The sequence below is a fragment of the Oncorhynchus keta genome, chromosome 7, assembly GCF_023373465.1.
Source record: "Oncorhynchus keta strain PuntledgeMale-10-30-2019 chromosome 7, Oket_V2, whole genome shotgun sequence".
Taxonomy (NCBI): domain Eukaryota; kingdom Metazoa; phylum Chordata; class Actinopteri; order Salmoniformes; family Salmonidae; genus Oncorhynchus; species Oncorhynchus keta.
This window is the reverse complement of record NC_068427.1, coordinates 49463625-49489375: the sequence shown is the minus strand read 5'-3', so window position 1 is coordinate 49489375 and position 25751 is coordinate 49463625. Positions and strand designations below refer to the sequence as shown.

Sequence of the window (25751 nt, the reverse complement as noted above, 5' to 3'; positions counted from 1 at the left end):
AATACACCTCTGCAGTCTTCAATCAAGATCTCAGCGATCACTGCCTCATTGGCTGTATCCATAATGGGTCAGCGGTCAAACGACCTCCACTCATCACTGTCAAACGCTCCCTAAAACACTTCAGCGAGCAGGCCTTTCTAATCGACCTGGCCCGGGTATCCTGGAAGGATATTTACTTCATCCCGTCAGTAGAGGATGCCTGGTTATTCTTTGAAAATGCCTTCCTCACCATCTTAAATAAACATGCCCCATTCAAGAAATGTAGAACCAGGAACAGATATAGCCCTTAGTTCTCTCCAGACCTGACTGTCCTTGACCACCACAAAAACATCCTGTGGCGATCTGCATTAGCATCGAAACCAATATACATAGGCAGTTAGGAAAGCCTAGGCTTGCTTTTTCAAGCAGAAATTTGCTTCCTCCAACACACTCAAAGTTCTGGGACACTGCAAGGTCCATGGAGAATAAGAGCACCTCCTCCCAGCTGAGGCTGGGAAACACGGTCACCCCTGATAAATACACGATAATTGAGAATTAGATACTTTCTTTACTTTGGTTCTGAAAATAATTAAGTTTGAGCCCCTTCTACCTTACCTAACTAGCACCACCTGGCGCACTAACCATAATACAGGGGTGGTCCGCCCAGGTCTTACCTAGTGTGCATAGACAGACATACTACAGGTATATGCATGCCCGCAGGCCTCTTGCCTAAGAACTCCTAAGGTGCCTTCCCCATGGGAACAAATGAAACAGAATAATACAAATGTAAGTACACAATTTCAATAATCAAAAACACTACGTCCTATTGGCACACACATACCTTAGAAGCAGTGGCAAAAAAAAAAAAATAACAACTGTCTGAGCAACAACCAACACAGGACATATCAATCAGCTCCCTCCTAACAAAGGAACACTGGCTTTTCAATCTTCAGAAGGAGTCTGTAATTGAAGACGGCTGTATCTCCTGACGAGAGGGCGGGCTCAGATCTCCACTCATCGATGGGTCCGACCAATCAGCTGCTTAGAATATCAGGAAGCCATCCTGAAACACACACATACAGACAAACCACAACACATAAACTGGGGAATGTAACACGTACCACAAAACATGCAAACTTCCAGTTTGCAATAACTAAAACCATCACGCATCCCCAGTTAACCCGTGATAGAGCACCTTGCGTTGGCAACCACATTCGCCAAAACTTTCACATACTTAATCTGTATATTGTATCCTTGTACAATCAGACCTCATAAGGCGGCGGTTCTGATTGTACATTTGCTTCAAAAACACCAAATGATTAAGGTCCGTGAAAACCAGTATAGGCAAGGCACTGGAGCCCACATATACCTCAAAGTGTAAGGTTTGCAATAAAGCCAGCGTCTCTTGTTCAATGGTAGAGTAACTTGACTGATACGAGTTGAACTTACGGGAGAAGAAAGTGACGGGCGGATCCACTCCCTCTTCATCTTTCTGCAAGAGAATCGCACCCACCGCCACTATACTAGCATCTACCTCCAACTTAAAGGGTTTGTCAAAGTTGGGGGCGGCAAGCACTGGGGCACCACAAAGCAGCGCTTTTGCAGACTCAAAAGCATAGTTACAGCAGAGATGTAAGGGGAGCTACTACTGTTAAAAAATTCTTACAGAACTTACGATAGTACTCTACCATCCCCAGGAATCTGCGCAACTGGCGGCGAGTCGTGGGAGCAGGAAAAACAACAATTGCTTCCACTTTGCGAGTTACTGGGCTCACTTGACTGAAGACTTCTCCAACCGCTGAAACACACTTTAACTTTTTGGCGCACCCATCCCGTTAGCGGGATCATTTGTCAACAGCTGAATTGCAGAGCGCCAAATTCAAATTAAATTTAAATTAAATGAATTATTAAAAATATTAAATGTTCATTAAATCACAAGTGCAATATAGCAAAACCCAGCTTAGCTTGTTGTTAAACTCTCTGAACCACCCATCCCGGATCCGGTATAATTGTCATCAGCAACGCTGAATAGCATAGCGCCACAGTCAAATAATATTACTAGAAAATATTCATATTCATGAAATCACAAGTGCAATATTGCAAAACACAGTTTAGCCTTTGTTAATCCACCTGTCGTCTCAGATTTTGAAATTATGCTTTACAATGAAAGCAATACAAGCGTTTGTGTAAATGTATCGATCGCTGGACAAAACAATAAGTACACTTAGCATCAGGTAACTTGGTCACGAAAATCAGAAAAGCAATCAAATTAATTGTTTACCTTTGATGATCTTCGGATGTTTTCACTCACGAGACTCCCAGTTAGACAACAAATGTTCCTTTTGTTCCATAAAGATATTTTTATATCCAAATACCTCCGTTAGTTTGGTGCGTTATGCCCAGGAATCCACCGGAAAGAGCGGTCAAAACAATGCAGACAAAAATTCCAAATGATATCCATAATGTCCACAGAAAAATGTCAAAAGTTTTTTATAATCAATCCCCAGGGTGTTTTTCAAATATCTATTTGATAATATATCAACTGGGACAGTTGGCTTTTCTTTTTTGTGCACAAATTACTCTGAGAGCCCCCACCTGACAGGGTAGCCTAGTGGTTGGAGCATTGGACTAGTAACCAGAAGGTTGCAAGTTCAAATCCCCGTCCTGACAAAATCAAATCAAATCAAATGTTATTTGTCACATACACACGGTTAGTTGATGTTAATGCGAGTGTAGCGAAATGCTTGTGCTTCTAGTTCCGACAATGCAGTAATAACCAACAAGTAATATAGCTAACAATTCCAAAACTACTACCTTATAGACACAAGTGTAAGGGGATAAAGAATATGTACATAAAGATATATGAATGAGTGATGGTGAAGAGCGGCATAGGCAAGATACAGTAGATGGTATTGAGTACAGTATATACATATGAGATGAGTATGTAAACAAAGTGGCATAGTTAAAGTGGCTAGTGATACATGTATTACATAAAGATGCAGTAGATGATATAGAGTACAGTATATGCATTCTAAATAACCGCCCATTTGAAAAAGGAAAATGCAATAAATATTTGCTCTGAGCTGCGCTTCGGTAGATACAGTGTGTTGTCCTATATTAATAATGTCTCAGACGCCAACGGATCTGACATCATGTTCATTAAGGGCTTGACAGTAAGGCGTGAAATGTTGTATACCTGTTGTAATTCGGCGCATGTGACAAAGTTTTTGGATTTAACAGTTCAGCCATGTTTGGAGTCTCTGGGGCAGTGCTGTAACACGTCAGCTGTGGTTGGAGTCTCTGGGGCAGTGCTGTAACACGTCAGCTGTGGTTGGAGTCTCTGGGGCAGTGCTGTAACACGTCAGCTGTGGTTGGAGTCTCTGGGGCAGTGCTGTAACACGTCAGCTGTGGTTGGAGTCTCTGGGGCAGTGCTGTAACACGTCAGCTGTGGTTGGAGTCTCTGGGGCAGTGCTGTAACACATCAGCTGTGGTTGGAGTCTCTGGGGCAGTCCTGTAACATGTCTGCTGTGTTTGGAGTCTCTGGGGCAGTGCTGTAACACATCAGCTGTGGTTGGAGTCTCTGGGGCAGTGCTGTAACATGTCAGCTGTGGTTGGAGTCTCTGGGGCAGTGCTGTAACACGTCAGCTGTGGTTGGAGTCTCTGGGGCAGTGCTGTAACACATCAGCTGTGGTTGGAGTCTCTGGGGCAGTGCTGTAACATGTCAGCTGTGGTTGGAGTCTCTGGGGCAGTGCTGTAACACATCAGCTGTGGTTGGAGTCTCTGGGGCAGTGCTGTAACACATCAGCTGTGGTTGGAGTCTCTGGGGCAGTGCTGTAACACATCAGCTGTGGTTGGAGTCTCTGGGGCAGTGCTGTAACATGTCAGCCGTGTTTGGAGTCTCTGGGGCAGTGCTGTAACATGTCAGCCATGTCTGGAGTCTCTGGGGCAGTGCTGTAACACATCAGCTGTGGTTGGAGTCTCTGGGGCAGTGCTGTAACACATCAGCTGTGGTTGGAGTCTCTGGGGCAGTGCTGTAACATGTCAGCTGTGGTTGGAGTCTCTGGGGCAGTGCTGTAACACATCAGCTGTGGTTGGAGTCTCTGGGGCAGTGCTGTAACACATCAGCTGTGGTTGGAGTCTCTGGGGCAGTGCTGTAACACATCAGCTGTGGTTGGAGTCTCTGGGGCAGTGCTGTAACATGTCAGCTGTGGTTGGAGTCTCTGGGGCAGTGCTGTAACACATCAGCTGTGGTTGGAGTCTCTGGGGCAGTGCTGTAACATGTCAGCTGTGGTTGGAGTCTCTGGGGCAGTGCTGTAACACATCAGCTGTGGTTGGAGTCTCTGGGGCAGTGCTGTAACACATCAGCTGTGGTTGGAGTCTCTGGGGCAGTGCTGTAACACATCAGCTGTGGTTGGAGTCTCTGGGGCAGTGCTGTAACACATCAGCTGTGGTTGGAGTCTCTGGGGCAGTGCTGTAACATGTCAGCCATGTCTGGAGTCTCTGGGGCAGTGCTGTAACACTTCAGCCATGTTTGGAGTCTCTGGGGCAGTGCTGTAACATGTCGGCCATGTTTGGAGTCTCTGGGGCAGTGCTGTAACACGTCAGCTGTGGTTGGAGTCTCTGGGGCAGTGCTGTAACACGTCAGCTGTGGTTAGAGTCTCTGGGGCAGTGCTGTAACACGTCAGCTGTGGTTGGAGTCTCTGGGGCAGTGCTGTAACACGTCAGCTGTGGTTGGAGTCTCTGGGGCAGTGCTGTAACACGTCAGCCGTGTTTGGAGTCTCTGGGGCAGTGCTGTAACACGTCAGCTGTGGTTGGAGTCTCTGGGGCAGTCCTGTAACATGTCTGCTGTGTTTGGAGTCTCTGGGGCAGTGCTGTAACACATCAGCTGTGGTTGGAGTCTCTGGGGCAGTGCTGTAACATGTCAGCTGTGGTTGGAGTCTCTGGGGCAGTGCTGTAACACGTTAGCTGTGGTTGGAGTCTCTGGGGCAGTGCTGTAACACGTCAGCTGTGGTTGGAGTCTCTGGGGCAGTGCTGTAACATGTCAGCTGTGGTTGGAGTCTCTGGGGCAGTGCTGTAACACATCAGCTGTGGTTGGAGTCTCTGGGGCAGTGCTGTAACACATCAGCTGTGGTTGGAGTCTCTGGGGCAGTGCTGTAACACATCAGCTGTGGTTGGAGTCTCTGGGGCAGTGCTGTAACATGTCAGCTGTGGTTGGAGTCTCTGGGGCAGTGCTGTAACACATCAGCTGTGGTTGGAGTCTCTGGGGCAGTGCTGTAACATGTCAGCTGTGGTTGGAGTCTCTGGGGCAGTGCTGTAACACATCAGCTGTGGTTGGAGTCTCTGGGGCAGTGCTGTAACACATCAGCTGTGGTTGGAGTCTCTGGGGCAGTGCTGTAACACATCAGCTGTGGTTGGAGTCTCTGGGGCAGTGCTGTAACATGTCAGCCGTGTTTGGAGTCTCTGGGGCAGTGCTGTAACATGTCAGCTATGTCTGGAGTCTCTGGGGCAGTGCTGTAACACATCAGCTGTGGTTGGAGTCTCTGGGGCAGTGCTGTAACACATCAGCTGTGGTTGGAGTCTCTGGGGCAGTGCTGTAACATGTCAGCTGTGGTTGGAGTCTCTGGGGCAGTGCTGTAACACATCAGCTGTGGTTGGAGTCTCTGGGGCAGTGCTGTAACACATCAGCTGTGGTTGGAGTCTCTGGGGCAGTGCTGTAACATGTCAGCCGTGTTTGGAGTCTCTGGGGCAGTGCTGTAACATGTCAGCCATGTCTGGAGTCTCTGGGGCAGTGCTGTAACATGTCAGCCATGTTTGGAGTCTCTGGGGCAGTGCTGTAACATGTCAGCTGTGGTTGGAGTCTCTGGGGCAGTGCTGTAACACGTCAGCTGTGGTTGGAGTCTCTGGGGCAGTGCTGTAACATGTCAGCCGTGGTTGGAGTCTCTGGGGCAGTGCTGTAACATGTCAGCTGTGGTTGGAGTCTCTGGGGCAGTGCTGTAACACGTCAGCTGTGGTTGGAGTCTCTGGGGCAGTGCTGTAACACGTCAGCTGTGGTTGGAGTCTCTGGGGCAGTGCTGTAACATGTCAGCTGTGGTTGGAGTCTCTGGGGCAGTGCTGTAACACGTCAGCTGTGGTTGGAGTCTCTGGGGCAGTGCTGTAACATGTCAGCTGTGGTTGGAGTCTCTGGGGCAGTGCTGTAACACGTCAGCTGTGGTTGGAGTCTCTGGGGCAGTGCTGTAACACGTCAGCTGTGGTTGGAGTCTCTGGGGCAGTGCTGTAACATGTCAGCTGTGGTTGGAGTCTCTGGGGCAGTGCTGTAACACGTCAGCTGTGTTTGGAGTCTCTGGGGCATTCCTGTAACACATCAGCCATTCAGCCATGTTTGGAGTCTCTGGGGCAGTGCTGTAACACATCAGCTGTGGTTGGAGTCTCTGGGGCAGTCCTGTAACACATCAGCTGTGGTTGGAGTCTCTGGGGCAGTCCTGTAACACATCAGCTGTGGTTGGAGTCTCTGGGGCATTCCTGTAACACATCAGCCATTCAGCCATGTTTGGAGTCTCTGGGGCAGTGCTGTAACACATCAGCTGTGGTTGGAGTCTCTGGGGCAGTGCTGTAACATGTCGGCTGTGGTTGGAGTCTCTGGGGCAGTGCTGTTGAATAAGTGACATATTGTAAGTATTTCTAACCTATGCCCTGTTTATGCATGTACATGCATGTTTTCTAATCCACGCCCCTATCTTTTTTATAAGGTATCTATGACCAACAGATGCATATCTATATTCCCATTCATGTGAAGTCCATAGATAAAGTCCTAATTAATTCATTTAAATTGACTGATGTCCTTACATGAACTGTAGGGTTTAAAATGTAGATATCTAATGTTTTGATACAATTTTCAGATGTTGCGGCGGCAGGGTAGCCTAGTGGTTAGAGCGTTGGACTAGTAACCGAAAGGTTGCAAGTTCAAATCCCCAAGCTGACAAGGTACAAATCTGTCGTTCTGCCCCTGAACAGGCAGTTAACCCACTGTTCCTAGGCCGTCATTGAAAATAAGAATTTGTTCTTAACTGACTTGCCAGGTTAAATAAAGGTAAAAAAAATAAAAAATAGGAGATGTGTGTTCATAGTCTGTAAGCACAATGCACTGCTCACATTAATACACAGCTATTCCTTAGTTAGCTGTTATCCGTCCTGGATTCCCTCTATGGGGGAAAGAGGTTCACAGAGCGCTGTGAATAGAGAGTGAATTGATAATGGGAACTAAGGATGCCCTTTGGTTGTTTACTAATGTGTGGGTTCCTTGAAACAGTCTGGGTCCATCCAATAGAAGCAGGCTATGTTTGGATGGCAGCCAAAGGTAGAGGAGTACAGGAGGACAGTATGGGCTCTAATCCGTGTTGCAGAAGTCAAATCAAAGTCTATTTGTCATGTGCACTGAATACAACAGGTGTAGGTAGACCTTACTGTGAAATGCTTACTTACAGGCTCCAACCAATAGTGCAAAAAGGGTATTTGGTGAACAATAGGTAGATAAGGAAATAAAACAACAATAAAAAGGCTATACATACAGACACCGGTTAGTCTGAGAGACTTACCACTGTAAAGTATACTTTATGTATAGAATAACATGTCAGCTAAAATAAGGCAATGCATTTGTTCTCAATCCATTCCTTGTGTCCTTCAAGATGCTTAACATAGCCTTTCAGTGGGTGAAATTATTGTTTGTTGGAAAAATAAAGAAATAATGTAGATGTGGTTGAAAGATGGATTAACCTTGAGAGAGGTTGTGCTCCTGGCACTTTGATTCTGGAAATGGATCCATGGATATTTGACTCATAGACTGCATGGGAATGGAATGTGACAGCACAGCTGCATGGCCTCTATGGACAGACCAGTACTGTGCATACAGACAGTCTGTCTAGTTATATTATTGGGGACAGAGTCCACCCTGCCAGAGGGAGCGAGGGAGGGCTTTCAGGTCTACTCAGGAAGGCTTCTCATTTCTCTGTACACTACGGCAAGGTAATCAATGCTTCTCACGGTACTTTCTCAATTGATTGATCTTGATGATTTATATGTTATGTTGAATTGTGACGTATAGATGCAGAACTTAAAATAACAGTATTCTATGATGACGCCTACTGCATACTGAGGTTAATGTCTTTACATCAACAGGCTGCGGCCATGAACACTGTGAAGCCAGCAGGGTACGAGGGCCGTTATGTTCAGGGGTTCCAGTTTTACTTGAAACACTCGGAGGAACACAAGGCCATCCTTGGGTATGTCGACAACGTTCTCCCTGGAGAGTTCACCAGGTAATGATTTATAACTCATCTGGTTTGGTTAGTACATTACTAATGATCATCTGGGATATATTTACAGTAAAATGATCTCTTTGATTCCTGTAGAATTGGAGAGGGGAAATCCAAAATGGATGTTCTAGGTGTTGGAAGTGGTGGCGGTACGTAATTTAATCTGAGTTGCACTCAACTATTAATACTCAACTGTTTCTCCAGATTTATACCACTACAGTGACAGTCTATATAGTCCTAGTCATACTAATATAGAATTATACAGTCCCTCCAGTTTTATATGGTAATAGAGCGGTGATTGGTCAAATGTGCAAGCCTTCACATAATATGCAGAGAATTGTTGATTTTGCAGCACATTCTACGATCGTGTCCTGCGGTGGACTGATTATGGCTTCATGGTTATAATGCTATGGTCTTCTAGTTAAAGTATTATGGTATTTCAGGGGAGATGGATGCCCACATCCTGTCTATTCTACAGTCTAAACTGCCAGCCACCCCTCTTACTGCAGACATAGTGGAACCCAGCATCCAACTCACTGACAATTTCAAAGGTATTGATTTATTTCACATTTATTTATGCAGGGACGTCACATTGAGATTGGTGTCTCTTTTGCTCGGGAGACCTGATTCTCAAAGAGCTACAGGTCAAAGAGCTACAGGTCAAAGAGCTACAGGTCAAAGAGCTGCAGATTCACGTCTGCAATGTCATCTGTTCCAGGAGTTATTGTGATACCATACAGAGTCTGTGTATTTGATCATCATGACTTTGATCAAATACTCTCACGAGATGTTTTGCCTGTTTGTCTTGTAACTGTTTTGTAGCGTTAGTGAAAAAGACTCCCAGCCTTCAGAAGATCCCGTTCTCTTGGCACACCGTGACGTGTGGAGAATATGAGAAACAGGTCAAAGACAAAAGAGAGATCAAAAGATTTGACTTCATTCACATGATTCAGGTAAAAGGCTTGACAATATAAACATGATTCAGTTAAACGGCTTGACTTAATACAAATGATTCAAGTGAAAGGCTTGACGATACACATGATTCAGGTAAAAAGCTTGACAATATAAACATGATTAATGTAAACGGCTTGACTTAATACACATGATTCAGGTGAAAGGCTTGAAGTTGCTTTGGAAATACCCCAGTGATCTTTAACCAGTCAACAATGGTGCCGACAGAGGGCTGCCTCGCTTCTAGTCCTTAGTATTTTTGTGTATTATTTTTTAGATTGTTAGCCCAGAAAATCTTAAGTGTTATTGCATACAGACGGGAAGAACTATTAGATATCAGAGCGACGTCAGCTTACCAGCACTACAACCAGGAATATGACTTTCCCGAAGAGGATCCTTTGACCAAACTACCCAGGGCATTTGAACTGATTGCAGAGGCTGACCCAAAACAATGCCGCCAGAGAAGAGGTAGACGGCGCGGTCTTCTAGTCTGACTTCGGAGGCGCACACACCACCCACCGCTTCCAGGTATATTACTCGCTAATGTCCGGTCCCTAGATAACAAGGTCGAAGAAATTAGGGCAAGAGTTGCTTTCCAGAGAAACATCAGGGATTGTAACAAACTCTATCTAACGGAACATGGCTTTCTCAGGATATGCCGTTGGAGTCGGTACAGTTTGAAATCATTTCTATCAGCATGTTAAAAGTGCAACCAGAAGGGAAAAAAACTCACCCTTTAATCCACACACACAGACGCTTTTAAAGCTCTGCCTCGCCCTCCATTTGGCAAATCTGACCATAATTCTATCCTCCTGATCCCTGCTTACAAGCAAAAATTAAAGCAGGAAGCACCAGTGACTCGGTCTATAAAAAAGTGGTCAGATGAAGCAGATGCTAAACTACAGGACCGTTTTGCTATCACAGACTGGAACATGTTCTGGGATTCTTCCGATGGCATTAAGGAGTACACCACATCAGTCACTGGCTTTATCAATAAGTGCATCGATGACTTCGTCCCCACAGTGACTGTATGTACATACCCCAACCAGAAGCCATAGATTACAGGCAACATTCGCACTGAGCTGAAGGGTAGAGCTTCCGCTTTCAAGGAGCGGGACTCTAACCCGGAAGCTTATAAGAAATCCCGCTCTGCCCCCCGACGAAACATCAAACAGGCAAAGTGTCAATACAGGACTAAGATCTAATTGTACTTCACCGGCTCCGAAACTCGTCGGATGTGGCAAGGCTTGCAAACTATTACAGACTACAAAGGGAAGCACAGCCGCGAGCTGCCCAGTGACACGTGCCTGCCAGACTAGCTAAATCACTTCTATACTCGCTTCGAGGCAAGTAACACTGAAACATGCATGAGAGCATCAGCTGTTCTAGATGACTGTGTCATCACGCTCTCCGCAGCCGATGTGAGTAAAACCTTTTAAACAGATCAACATTCACAAGGCTGCAGGGCCAGACGGATTACCAGGACGTGTACTCCGAGCATGTGCTCACCAACTGGCAAGTGTCTTCACTGACATTTTCAACCTCTCCCTGACTGAGTCTGTAATTTCAACATGTTTCAAGCAGACCACCATAGTTCCTGTGCTCTAGAACACTACGGTACACTGCCTAAATGACTACCAACCCGTAGCACTCATGTCTGTAGCCATGAAGTGCTTTGAAAGGCTGGTCATTGCTCACATCAAAACCATTATCCCAGAGACCCTGGACCCACTCCAATTTGCATTCCGCCCAAACAGATCCACAGATGATGCAATCCCTATTGCACTCCACACTGCCCTTTCACACCTGGACAAAAGGAACACCTATGTGAGATTGCTATTCATTGACTACAGCTCAGCGTTCAACACAATAATGCCCTCAAAGCACATCACTAAGCTAAGGACCCTGGGACTAAACACCTCACTCTGCAACTGGATCCTGGACTTCCTGACGGGCTGCCCCCAGGTGGTAAGAATAGGCAACAGCAGATCCGCCGCACTGATCCCCCTCAGGGGTGCGCAATCAGTCCTCTCCTGTACTCCCTGTTCACTCATGACTGCACAGCTAGGCATGACTCCAACACCATCATTAAGTTTGCCGATGACACAACAGTGTCAACAGCCTGATCACTGACAACGATGAGACAGCCTATAGAGAGGTCAGAGACCTGACTGTGTGGTGCAAAGACAACAACCTCTCCCTCAACATGATCAAGATAAAGGAGATTGTGGACTACAGGAAAAGGAGGACCGAGCACGCCACCGTTCTCATCGACGGGGCTGTAGTAGAGCAGGTTGAGAACTTCAAGTTCCTTGGTGTCCACATCACCAACAAACTAACATGGTCCAAGCACACCAAGACAGTCGTGAAGAGGGCACGACAAAACCTATTCCCCCTCAGGAGACTGAAAAGATTTGGCATGAGTCCTCAGATCCTCAAAAGGTTTTACAGCTGCACCATCGAGAGCATCCTGACGGGTTGCATCACTGCCTTATATGGCAACTGCTCCTCTGACCGCAAGGCACTACAGAGGGGAGTGCTCACGGCCCAGTACATCACTGGGGCCAAGTTTCATGCCATCCCAAGCCTCTATTCCAGGCGGTGTCAGAGGAAGGCCCTAGAGAGAGAGAAAAATACAACTGGAAACCATATTTCCTGAAGCTGCATTTATTGTAGCTGGGGATTTTAACAAAGCAATTTTGAGAACAAGGCTACCGAAATTCTATCAGCATATTATAGTACTCGATCTGTTCCGGGTAGCCTCGGAGAATAATATTGACTTGTACACTGATTCGGTGTGTGTAGATGTTGTACCCTCTGTGACTATTAAAACCTACCCTAACCAGAAACGGTGGATTGATGGCGGCATTCGTGCAAATCTGAAAGCGCAAACCACAGCAATTAACCATGAAAATTGTGACTGGGAATATGGCCGAATACACACAGTGTAGTTATTCACTCCGCAAGGCAATCAAACAAGCAACACATCAGATAAGAGACAAAGTGGAGTCGCAACTCATCGGCTCAGACACAAGACGTATGTGGCAGGGTCTTGACTGCATGGCCATGAACGCCTCCAACTCAATCATCAAATGTGTAGATGACACAACAGTAGTAGGCTTGATTACCAACAACGACAAGACAGTCTACAGGGAGAAGGTGAGGGTACTCGAAGTGTGGTGTCAGCAAAACAACCTCTCACTCAACATCAACAAAGGAGATTATCATGGACTTTAGGAAACAGCAGAGGGAGCCACGCCCCCTATCAACATCGACAGGACAGCAGTGGAGAAGGTGGAACGTTTTAAGTTCCTCGGCGTACACATCACAGACAAACTGAAATGGTCCACCCATACAGATAGTGTGCTGAAGAACCTCAGGAGGCTGAAGAAATTTGGCTTGTCACCAAAAGCACTCACAAACTTTTACAGATGCACAATTGAGAGCATCTTGTCTGGCTGTATAACCGCCTGCAACCGCAGGGCTCTCCAGGAGTGGAGCTAGGCACTGCAGGGCCTAATTATTTGTTATTTTTTATTTATCACAATTTTCTTTAACCAATTCTGGTCTTTAATGCAGGGTCGAAAGACAAGTTGCTTACTTTTCCCCCTTCCATTTTCCTATTTATGATAGAATTTACAAAGAGTATACCTTTTCTTTAATCAATTAGTATATTTGAGTTTAACCTCCCTAACACTGTGTTGTATTAAAATCTAGTACAACCATTAACGTTTTTTTGATCAATTAGTAAATTTGAGTTTAACCACATATTTGTTGTATTATTTGTTCTGTCTTTTCTGATTCAATTGAAATTGCAACCTACTTTCTATGGCTTGTTTTAAAAATAGAGATATTTAGTAGATGATTTCCTTTTAAAATATCTGAAAGTGAGAGAATTGGCCACTAGTCTAAGTGATAACAGTATTCCTCTTCCTAACCCATCCTAACCCTAACCTCACATACATCCTTATTTAACCCCATAGATGTTATACTACGTAGATGACTATCCAGGAACCATCAAGTTCTTCCACAATCTTCTGAAGGAAAACAGCAAACTGCTCATAGTTCATGAAGCAGGTTAGTATACCAGTTCAGTAACATAAACTGTATAATATACAGTAACTTATAATATACAGTACAGTAACATATAATGTATAGTAGACATTAACATGTATAATGTACAGTACCAGTCAAAAGTTTGGACACACCAGGGTTTTTATTTTTCCTACATTGTAGAATCTACTTCCGGCGCCAACAGAGATGGCCGCCTCGCTTCGCGGTCCTAGGAAACTATGCAGTTTTTTGTTTTTTTTACGTTTTATTTCTTACATTGGTACCCCAGGTCATCTTAGGTTTCATTACATACAGTCGAGAAGAACTACTGAACATAAGAGCAGCGTCAACTCACCATCAGTACGACCAAGAATATGACTTTCGCGAAACGGATCCTGTGTTCTGCCTTTCACCCAGGACAACGGAATGGGTAAAACGAAGCGGTCTTCTGGTCAGACTCCGGAGATGGGCACATCGTGCACCACTCCCTAGCATTCTCCTCGCCAATGTCCAGACTCTTGACAACAAGGTTGATGAAATCCGAGCAAGGGTAGCATTCCAGAGGAACATCAGAGACTGTAACGCTCTTTGCTTCACGGAAGCATGGCTCACTGGAGAGACGCTATCGGAGTCGGTGCAGCCAGCTGGTTTCTCCACGCATCGCGCCAACAGAAACAAACATCTTTCTGGTAAGAAGAGGGGCGGGGGCGTATGCTTCATGGTAACGTGACGTAGTGTGGCCACAACAACATACAGGAACTCAAGTCCTTCTGTTCACCTGATTTAGAATTCCTCACAATCAAATGTCGACCGCATTATCTACCAAGGGAATTCTCTTCGATTATAATCACAGCCGTATATATTCCACCCCAAGCAGACACACCGATGGCTCTGAACGAACTTTATTTGACTCTTTGCAAACTGGAATCCATATATCCGGAGGCTGCATTCATTGTAGCTGGGGATTTTAACAAGGCTAATCTGAAAACAAGACTCCCTAAATTTTATCAGCATATCGATTGCGCAACCAGGGCTGGAAACACCTTGGATCATTGCTATTCCAACTTCCGCGACGCATATAAGGCCCTGCCCCGCTCTCCTTTCGGAAAAGCTGACCACGACTCCAGTTTGTTGATCCCTGCCTACAGACAGAAACTAAAACAAGAAGCTCCCGCGCTGAGGTCTGTTCAACGCTGGTCCGACCAATCTGATTCCACACTCCAAGACTGCTTCCATCACGTGGACTGGGATATGTTTCGTATTGCGTCAGACAACAACATTGACGAATACGCTGATTCGGTGAGCGAGTTCATTAGAATGTGCTTTGAAGATGTCGTTCCCATAGCAACTATTAAAACATTCCCAAACCAGAAACCGTGGATTGATGGCAGCATTCGCGTGAAACTGAAAGCGCGAACCACTGCTTTTTAATCAAGGCAAGGTGACCGGAAACATGACCGAATACAAACAGTGTAACTATTCCCTCCGCAAGGCAATCAAACAAGCTAAGCGTCAGTATAGAGACAAAGTAGAATCTCAATTCAACGGCTGTATGAGGTATGTGGCAGGGTCTACAGTCAATCACGGATTACAAAAAGAAAACCAGCCCCGTCACGGACCAGGATGTCTTGCTCCCAGGCAGACTAAATAACTTTTTTGCCTGCTTTGAGGACAATACAGTGCCACTGACACGGCCCGCAACTAAAACATGCGGACTCTCCTTCACTGCAGCCGACGTGAGGAAAACATTCAAACGTGTCAACCCTCGCAAGGCTGCAGGCCCAGACGGCATCCCCAGCCGCGCCCTCAGAGCATGCGCAGACCAGCTGGCTGGTGTGTTTACAGACATATTCAATCAATCCCTATCCCAGTCTGTTGTTCCCACATGCTTCAAGAGGGCCACCATTGTTCCTGTTCCCAAGAAAGCTAAGGTAACTGAGCTAAACGACTACCGCCCCGTAGCACACACTTCCGTCATCATGAAGTGCTTTGAGAGACTAGTCAAGGACCATATACCCTCCACCCTACCTGACACCCTAGACCCACACCAAATTGCTTACTGCCCAAATAGGTCCACAGACGATGCAATCTCAACCACACTGCACACTGCCCTAACCCATCTGGACAAGAGGAATACCTATGTGAGAATGCTGTTCATCGACTACAGCTCGGCATTTAACACCATAGTGCCCTCCAAGCTCGTCATCAAGCTCGAGACCCTGGGTCTCGACCCCGCCCTGTGCAACTGGGTACTGGACTTCCTGACGGGCCGCCCCCAGGTGGTGAGGGTAGGCAACAACATCTCCACACCGCTGATCCTCAACACTGGGGCCCCACAAGGGTGCGTTCTGAGCCCTCTCCTGTACTCCCTGTTCACCCACGACTGCGTGGCCACGCACGCCTCCAACTCAATCATCAAGTTGCGGACGACACAACAGTGGTAGGCTTGATTACCAACAACGACGAGATGGCCTACAGGGAGGAGGTGAGGGCCCTCGGGGTGTGGTGTCAGGAAAATAACCTCACACTCAACATCAACAAAACTAAGGAGATGATTGTGGACTTCAGGAAACAGCAGAGGGAACACCCCCCTATCCACATCGATGGAACAGTAGTGGAGAGGGTAGTAAGTTTTAAGTTCCTCGGCGTACACATCAGACAAACTGAATTGGTCCACCCACACAGACAGCATCGTGAAGAAGGCGCAGCAGCGCCTCTTCAACCTCAGGAGGCTGAAGAAATTCGGCTTGTCACCAAAAGCACTCACAAACTTCTACAGATGCACAATCGAGAGCATCCTGTCGGGCTGTATCACCGCCTGGTACGGCAACTGCTCCGCCCACAACCGTAAGGCTCTCCAAAGGGTAGTGAGGTCTGCACAACGCATCACCGGGGCAAACTACCTGCCCTCCAGGACACCTACACCACCCGATGTCACAGGAAGGCCATAAAGATCATCAAGGACAACAACCACCCGAGCCACTGCCTGTTCACCCCGCTATCATCCAGAAGGCGAGGTCAGTACAGGTGCATCAAAGCTGGGACCGAGAGACTGAAAAACAGCTTCTATCTCAAGGCCATCAGACTGTTAAACAGCCACCACTAACATTGAGTGGCTGCTGCCAACACACTGACTCAACTCCAGCCACTTTAATAATGGGAATTGATGGGAAATGATGTCAAATATATCACTAGCCACTTTAAACAATGCTACCTAATATAATGTTTACATACCCTACATTATTCATCTCATATGTATACGTATATACTGTACTCTATATCATCTACTGCATCCTTATGTAATACATGTATCACTAGCCACTTTAACTATGCCACTTTGTTTACATACTCATCTCATATGTATATACTGCACTCAATACCATCTACTGTATCTTGCCTATGCCGCTGTGTACCATCACCCATTCATATATCTTTATGTACATATTCTTTATCCCCTTACACTTGTGTCTATAAGGTAGTAGTTTTGGAATTGTTAGCTAGATTACTTGTTGGTTATTACTGCATTGTCGGAACTAGAAGCACAAGCATTTCGCTACACTCGCATTAACATCTGCTAACCATGTGTATGTGACAAATACAATTTGATTTGATTTGATTTGAGAAGCCATCAAAACTATGAAAAAACACATATGGAATCATGTAGTAACCAGAAAAATGTTAAACAAATTAAAATATATTTTATATTAGATTCTTCAAAGTAGCCACCCTTTGCCTTGATGACCGCTTTGCACACTCTTGGCATTCTCTCAACCAGCTTTATGAGGTAATCACCTGGAATGCATTTCAATTATCAGGTGTGCCTTGTTAAGTTAATTTGTGGAATTTCTTTCCTTCTGAATGCGTTTGAGACAGTCAGTTGTGTTGTGACAGGTATGGGTACAGGTATGGGTACAGAAGACAGCCCTATAACTTCTGGGCCACATGATGACTGATGCGTCAGGTAGCCTAGCGGTTAGAGCATTCGACTAGTAACCTAAAGGTTGTGAGATTGAATCCCCCGAGCTGACAAGGTACAAATCTGTCGTTCTGCCCCTGAACAGGCAGTTAACCCACTGTTCCTAGGCCGTCATTGAAAATAAGAATTTGTTTTTGACTGACTTGCCTGTTAAAGGTAAAATAAAATAAAATAAAAAATAATGAATACGACTCAAGAAGACTCAAGGCTGTAATTGCTGCCACAGGTACTTCAACAACGTACTGACTAAAGGGTCTGAATACTTAAGGAAATGTGATATTTCTGTTTTTTTTATATAGATTTGCAAACATTTCTAAAAAACAGTTTTTACTTTGTCATTGTGGGCTATTGTGTGTAGATTTATTAAAGGGAGAAAAACAATTATATAAATGTTCTAATAAGGCTGTAACTTAACAAAATGTGGAAATAGTCAAGGGGTCTATACTTTGCGTACACACTGTATATTGAATAATATGCAGTAACATATAATGTATAATACATAGTAAAGTAACATACTGTATAATATAAATGAACATATAATGTATAATGTACAGTAAAATATAATACATAATGTAACAATGTATGTACAGTAACATATGTTTAATATACAGTAACATATAATATAAAGTACAATGGCAATGTATAATATACAACACATTAACACAATTGATAATATACAGTAACATGTGATATATAATGTACAGTGCATTATCATGTGTAAGATATAATATACAGTACAGTAAGATAATGTATAATGTACAGTAACAAAATGTACAATATACAGTACTGTAACATATAATTCATTATATACAGTAACATCTAATGTATAACATGCAGTACAGTAACTTGTAATGTATAATATACAGTACAGTAACATGGGCTACAGACTTTTTAGCAGTGTAGTAACCTATAGTATTACCTATAGTAAATGTTCTGGGATTTGTTCAGATGGTTTTAAATATGAAAATATATCCTCCATTATTTCCCTGTTCTCTATCACACTGATTCCAGCTGGCAGCGGCTGGGACACCCTGTGGAAGACCTACAGGAATGAGCTCTGCACCAAGTCCATCTCTGACTACCTGTCTGCTGGAGACATCAAGGTTCACCTGGAGCGGCTGGAGCTTAAGTATGATGAGCACCTCATCCCTAACACCCTGGACATCACAGACTGCTTCACTGATGGGGATGAGATGGGAGAGCTGCTGCTGGACTTCATGACAGAACAGGACCACTTCCACCAGTCTCTGACCCCTGATCTTAGAGCAAGCATCCTGGACCTTCTCCGGAATCGATGCAGCACGGAGAAAGAGGGCAGGATACTGTTCGACTGCAGCTTGAGTTGTCTCCTGGTTTACTCCTGAACCATGTGTGGTGTTTAATGAGAGTGCCCAGAGTCATACTGTACACAGTATATGGCTCTGAGTTTGTCTATGAAACATTCATTATCACAAGTGGCTAGAGTGCACTATGTAGCAAAGGCTATACCTATATATATCTTCTACAATACAACATGTTAGCTTTCTATCTTCAAACCAAATTGTTTTTCAGTGTTTTCAATAAAAGTGCCCTGTCATTCTTTCAAATATCATGCTCTATTTTGTTACAAATATCAGATACACGCCAAGGCCAGTAGATGGAGCCATAATTCCAGACAGCAGGTCAGTAGATAGCACATCAGAAGATGGAGCCATAATTCCAGATAGCAGGTCAGTAGATAGCACATCAGTAGATGGAGCCATTAGTCCAGACAGCAGGTCAGTAGATAGCACATCAGTAGATGGAGCCATTAGTCCAGATAGCAGGTCAGTAGATAGCACATCAGAAGATGGAGCCATAATTCCAGACAGCAGGTCAGTAGATAGCACATCAGAAGATGGAGCCATAATTCCAGACAGCAGGTCAGTAGATAGCACATCAGTAGATGGAGCCATTAGTCCAGACAGCAGGTCAGTAGATAGCACATCAGTAGATGGAGCCATTAGTCCAGATAGCAGGTCAGTAGATAGCACATCAGTAGATGGAGCCATTAGTCCAGATAGCAGGTCAGTAGATAGCACATCAGTAGATGGAGCCATTAGTCCAGATAGCAGGTCAGTAGATAGCACATCAGTAGATGGAGCCATTAGTCCAGATAGCAGGTCAGTAGATAGCACATCAGTAGATGGAGCCATTAGTCCAGATAGCAAGGGAAAGGGAGATGACTTCAACTGAAATGTGTAGTCTTCCACATTAAACCTAACCAATCTGAATCAGAGAGGTGCGAGGGGCTGCCTTAATCGACATCCTTGTCTTCGGCGGCCGGGGAACAGCTGGCCAGTAGATGGAGGCATTAGTCCAGATAACAGGCCAGTAGATGGAGGCATTAGTCCAGATAACAGGCCAGTAGATGGAGGCATTAGTCCAGATAACAGGCCAGTAGATGGAGGCATTAGTCCAGATAACAGGCCAGTAGATGGAGGCATTAGTCCAGATAACAGGCCAGTAGATGGAGGCATTAGTCCAGATAACAGGCCAGTAGATGGAGGCATTAGTCCAGATAACAGGCCAGTAGATGGAGCCATTAGTCCAGATAACAGGCCAGTAGATGGAGGCATTAGTCCAGATAACAGGCCAGTAGATGGAGGCATTAGTCCAGATAACAGGCCAGTAGATGGAGGCATTAGTCCAGATAACAGGCCAGTAGATGGAGGCATTAGTCCAGATAACAGGCCAGTAGATGGAGGCATTAGTCCAGATAACAGGCCAGTAGATGGAGGCATTAGTCCAGATAACAGGCCAGTAGATGGAGGCATTAGTCCAGATAACAGGCCAGTAGATGGAGCCATTAGTCCAGATAACAGGCCAGTAGATGGAGGCATTAGTCCAGATAACAGGCCAGTAGATGGAGGCATTAGTCCAGATAACAGGCCAGTAGATGGAGGCATTAGTCCAGATAACAGGCCAGTAGATGGAGCCATTAGTCCAGATAACAGGCCAGTAGATGGAGGCATTAGTCCAGATAACAGGCCAGTAGATGGAGCCATTAGTCCAGATAACAGGCCAGTAGATGGAGCCATTAGTCCAGATAACAGGCCAGTAGATGGAGCCATTAGTCCAGATAACAGGCCAGTAGATGGAGGCATTAGTCCAGATAACAGGCCAGTAGATGGAGCCATTAGTCCAGATAGCAGTATTGGCTCTTCTGCATGCTCATATCATGACCTCCCGCTGATGATACTGCAGTTTCTACTATCTCTTATGGCACTTAATTTGTCTAATACTCTCAGTAACCTCATGTAAAAGGAAGAGGAGAAATAAGAGAAGTTGGAAAGAGAGAGGCCAAACAATACACAGCAGAACGGACGAGAGACGTTTTTTTTAAATCGGGTTGAAAATAATTACATTTTATTCTTCATTTTGCCTTTTTCTTCTTTTTACTCTTGAAATATAACACTGTATGCCCATAGAAAGACACCTGAGCAGAATTCCAATTTCCTTTTTTCAAGGGGAAATTAAGTTATGTTGAAAATACTGCATCCCGGAAAAAACGGATGTTCGTGCTTTCTGGCGAATCCTCAAAGGCTATACTCGCAGAAACATTTTTTTTTAAGTGGTTATAGCAAAAATTCAAACAATCATAGAATAATATTATGTTGATCAGTTATTCGATTCTTTATCCTGAGCTGATCATTAGACTAGCAGAGGTCATGTCACTGTTGTTATGTATGGAAAAGGTCTAACATCTGGAATCACTTTTTATCTTGGTTAATAGAGAATTAGTAGTAATTAAGGCTTGAATTGAACTTTTAACTCAATTTACTGTCAAATGTAGCATGTACATGTAGGCTAATGCATCTGAACTCCACCTGTTATATACACTACAGCTGTTATACAGTGCTGTGAAAAAGTATTTGCCCCCTTCCTGATTTCTTATTTGTTTGCACATATGTCACACTTAAATGTTTCAGATCATCAAACAAATGTTAATATTACACAAGATAACCCAAGTAAACACAAAATGCAGTTTTTAAGTGATGATTTTATTTATTAAGGGAAAAAAGCTATCTGAACCTTATTTCACTAGCCACACCCAGGCCTGATTACTGCAAGAAATCACTTAAATAGAACCTGTCTGACAAAGTGAAGTAGGCCAAAAGAGCTCAAAAAGCAAGACATCATGCCGCGATCCAAAGAAATTCAGGAACAGATGAGAAACAAAGTAGTTGACACCTATCAGTCTGGAAAGGGTTGCAAAGCCATTTCTACAGCTGTTATATGTACTACTGCTGTTACATGTACCACACCATAACTCCAACTGTTCTATGTACTACTGCTGTTACATGTACCACACCATAACTCCAACTGTTATATGTACTACTGCTGTTACATGTACCACACCATAACTCCAACTGTTATATGTACTACTGCTGTTACATGTACCACACCATAACTCCAACTGTTATATGTACTACTGCTGTTACATGTACCACACCATAACTGTTCTATGTACTACTGCTGTTACATGTACCACACCATAACTCCAACTGTTATATGTACTACTGCTGTTACATGTACCACACCATAACTGTTCTATGTACTACTGCTGTTACATGTACCACACCATAACTCCAACTGTTATATGTACTACTGCTGTTACATGTACCACACCATAACTGTTATATGTACTACTGCTGTTACATGTACCACACCATAACTCCAACTGTTATATGTACTACTGCTGTTACATGTACCACACCATAACTCCAACTGTTATATGTACTACTGCTGTTACATGTACCACACCATAACTCCAACTGTTATATGTACTACTGCTGTTACATGTACCACACCATAACTCCAGCTGTTATATGTACTACTGCTGTTACATGTACCACACCATAACTCCAACTGTTATATGTACTACTGCTGTTACATGTACCACACCATAACTCCAACTGTTATATGTACTACTGCTGTTACATGTACCACACCATAACTCCAACTGTTATATGTACTACTGCTGTTACATGTACCACACCATAACTCCAACTGTTATATGTACTACTGCTGTTACATGTACCACACCATAACTCCAACTGTTATATGTACTACTGCTGTTACATGTACCACACCATAACTCCAGCTGTTATATGTACTACTGCTGTTACATGTACCACACCATAACTCCAACTGTTATATGTACTACTGCTGTTACATGTACCACACCATAACTCCAACTGTTATATGTACTACTGCTGTTACATGTACCACACCATAACTCCAGCTGTTATATGTACTACTGCTGTTACATGTACCACACCATAACTGTTATATGTACTACTGCTGTTACATGTACCACACCATAACTCCAACTGTTATATGTACTACTGCTGTTACATGTACCACACCATAACTGTTATATGTACTACTGCTGTTACATGTACCACACCATAACTCCAACTGTTATATGTACTACTGCTGTTACATGTACCACACCATAACTCCAGCTGTTATATGTACTACTGCTGTTACATGTACCACACCATAACTGTTATATGTACTACTGCTGTTACATGTACCACACCATAACTCCAACTGTTATATGTACTACTGCTGTTACATGTACCACATCATAACTCCAACTGTTATATGTACTACTGCTGTTACATGTACCACACCATAACTCCAACTGTTATATGTACTACTGCTGTTACATGTACCACATCATAACTCCCGCTGTTATATGTACTACTGCTGTTACATGTACCACACCATAACTCCAACTGTTATATGTACTACTGCTGTTACATGTACCACACCATAACTCCAGCTGTTATATGTACTACTGCTGTTACATGTACCACACCATAACTCCAACTGTTATATGTACTACTGCTGTTACATGTACCACACCATAACTCCAACTGTTCTATGTACTACTGCTGTTACATGTACCACACCATAACTCCAACTGTTATATGTACTACTGCTGTTACATGTACCACACCATAACTCCAACTGTTCTATGTACTACTGCTGTTACATGTACCACATCATAACTCCAACTGTTATATGTACTACTGCTGTTACATGTACCACACCATAACTGTTCTATGTACTACTGCTGTTACATGTACCACACCATAACTGTTATATGTACTACTGCTGTTACATGTACCACACCATAACTCCAGCTGTTATATGTACTACTGCTGTTACATGTACCACACCATAACTCCAACTGTTATATGTACTACTGCTGTTACATGTACCACACCATAACTCCAACTGTTATATGTACTACTGCTGTTACATGTACCACACCATAACTCCAACTGTTATATGTACTACTGCTGTTACATGTACCACACCATAACTCCAACTGTTATATGTACTACTGCTGTTACATGTACCACACCATAACTCCAACTGTTATATGTACTACTGCTGTTACATGTACCACACCATAACTGTTATATGTACTACTGCTGTTACATGTACCACACCATAACTGTTCTATGTACTACTGCTGTTACATGTACCACACCATAACTGTTATATGTACTACTGCTGTTACATGTACCACACCATAACTCCAGCTGTTATATGTACTACTGCTGTTACATGTACCACACCATAACTCCAACTGTTATATGTACTACTGCTGTTACATGTACCACACCATAACTCCAACTGTTATATGTACTACTGCTGTTACATGTACCACACCATAACTCCAACTGTTATATGTACTACTGCTGTTACATGTACCACACCATAACTGTTATATGTACTACTGCTGTTACATGTACCACACCATAACTGTTATATGTACTACTGCTGTTACATGTACCACACCATAACTCCAACTGTTATATGTACTACTGCTGTTACATGTACCACACCATAACTCCAACTGTTATATGTACTACTGCTGTTACATGTACCACACCATAACTCCAACTGTTATATGTACTACTGCTGTTACATGTACCACACCATAACTGTTATATGTACTACTGCTGTTACATGTACCACACCATAACTGTTATATGTACTACTGCTGTTACATGTACCACACCATAACTCCAGCTGTTATATGTACTACTGCTGTTACATGTACCACACCATAACTCCAACTGTTATATGTACTACTGCTGTTACATGTACCACACCATAACTCCAGCTGTTATATGTACTACTGCTGTTACATGTACCACACCATAACTCAAACTGTTATATGTACTACTGCTGTTACATGTACCACACCATAACTCCAACTGTTCTATGTACTACTGCTGTTACATGTACCACATCATAACTCCAACTGTTATATGTACTACTGCTGTTACATGTACCACACCATAACTGTTCTATGTACTACTGCTGTTACATGTACCACACCATAACTGTTATATGTACTACTGCTGTTACATGTACCACACCATAACTCCAGCTGTTATATGTACTACTGCTGTTACATGTACCACACCATAACTCCAACTGTTATATGTACTACTGCTGTTACATGTACCACACCATAACTCCAGCTGTTATATGTACTACTGCTGTTACATGTACCACACCATAACTCCAACTGTTATATGTACTACTGCTGCTACATGTACCACACCATAACTCCAACTGTTCTATGTACTACTGCTGTTACATGTACCACATCATAACTCCAACTGTTATATGTACTACTGCTGTTACATGTACCACACCATAACTCCAACTGTTATATGTACTACTGCTGTTACATGTACCACACCATAACTCCAACTGTTATATGTACTACTGCTGTTACATGTACCACACCATAACTCCAACTGTTCTATGTACTACTGCTGTTACATGTACCACACCATAACTGTTATATGTACTACTGCTGTTACATGTACCACACCATAACTCCAACTGTTATATGTACTACTGCTGTTACATGTACCACACCATAACTCCAACTGTTATATGTACTACTGCTGTTACATGTACCACACCATAACTCCAACTGTTCTATGTACTACTGCTGTTACATGTACCACACCATAACTCCAACTGTTCTATGTACTACTGCTGTTACATGTACCACACCATAACTGTTATATGTACTACTGCTGTTACATGTACCACACCATAACTCCAACTGTTATATGTACTACTGCTGTTACATGTACCACACCATAACTCCAACTGTTCTATGTACTACTGCTGTTACATGTACCACACCATAACTCCAACTGTTCTATGTACTACTGCTGTTACATGTACCACACCATAACTGTTATATGTACTACTGCTGTTACATGTACCACACCATAACTCCAACTGTTATATGTACTACTGCTGTTACATGTACCACACCATAACTCCAGCTGTTATATGCACTACTGCTGTTACATGTACCACACCATAACTCCAACTGTTATATGTACTACTGCTGTTACATGTACCACACCATAACTGTTCTATGTACTACTGCTGTTACATGTACCACA

The 25751-nt window shown here is 43.8% G+C and overlaps 1 protein-coding gene across 3 annotated transcripts; it reads left to right on the top strand.

Moving 5' to 3' along the window:
• The first annotated feature begins 7838 nt into the window (after positions 1-7838).
• LOC118370361 (histamine N-methyltransferase-like) lies at positions 7839-18854 on the top strand. Of its 3 annotated transcripts, none has more exons than XM_035755317.2 (7): positions 7839-7998; positions 8152-8291; positions 8385-8437; positions 8732-8839; positions 9111-9241; positions 13223-13316; positions 18280-18854. In XM_035755317.2, the coding sequence occupies exons 2-7, from the start codon at positions 8161-8163 to the stop codon at positions 18630-18632; spliced, it is 870 nt and encodes a 289-aa protein (XP_035611210.1). In that variant the 5' UTR covers positions 7839-7998; positions 8152-8160; the 3' UTR covers positions 18633-18854. The 3 variants fall into 3 exon arrangements, with proteins under 3 accessions (XP_035611210.1, XP_035611209.1, XP_035611211.1); XM_035755316.1 differs by having other exon boundaries at positions 7991-8017; XM_035755318.2 differs by lacking the exon at positions 8732-8839 and having other exon boundaries at positions 7991-8017.
• The last annotated feature ends 6897 nt before the right edge of the window (positions 18855-25751 follow it).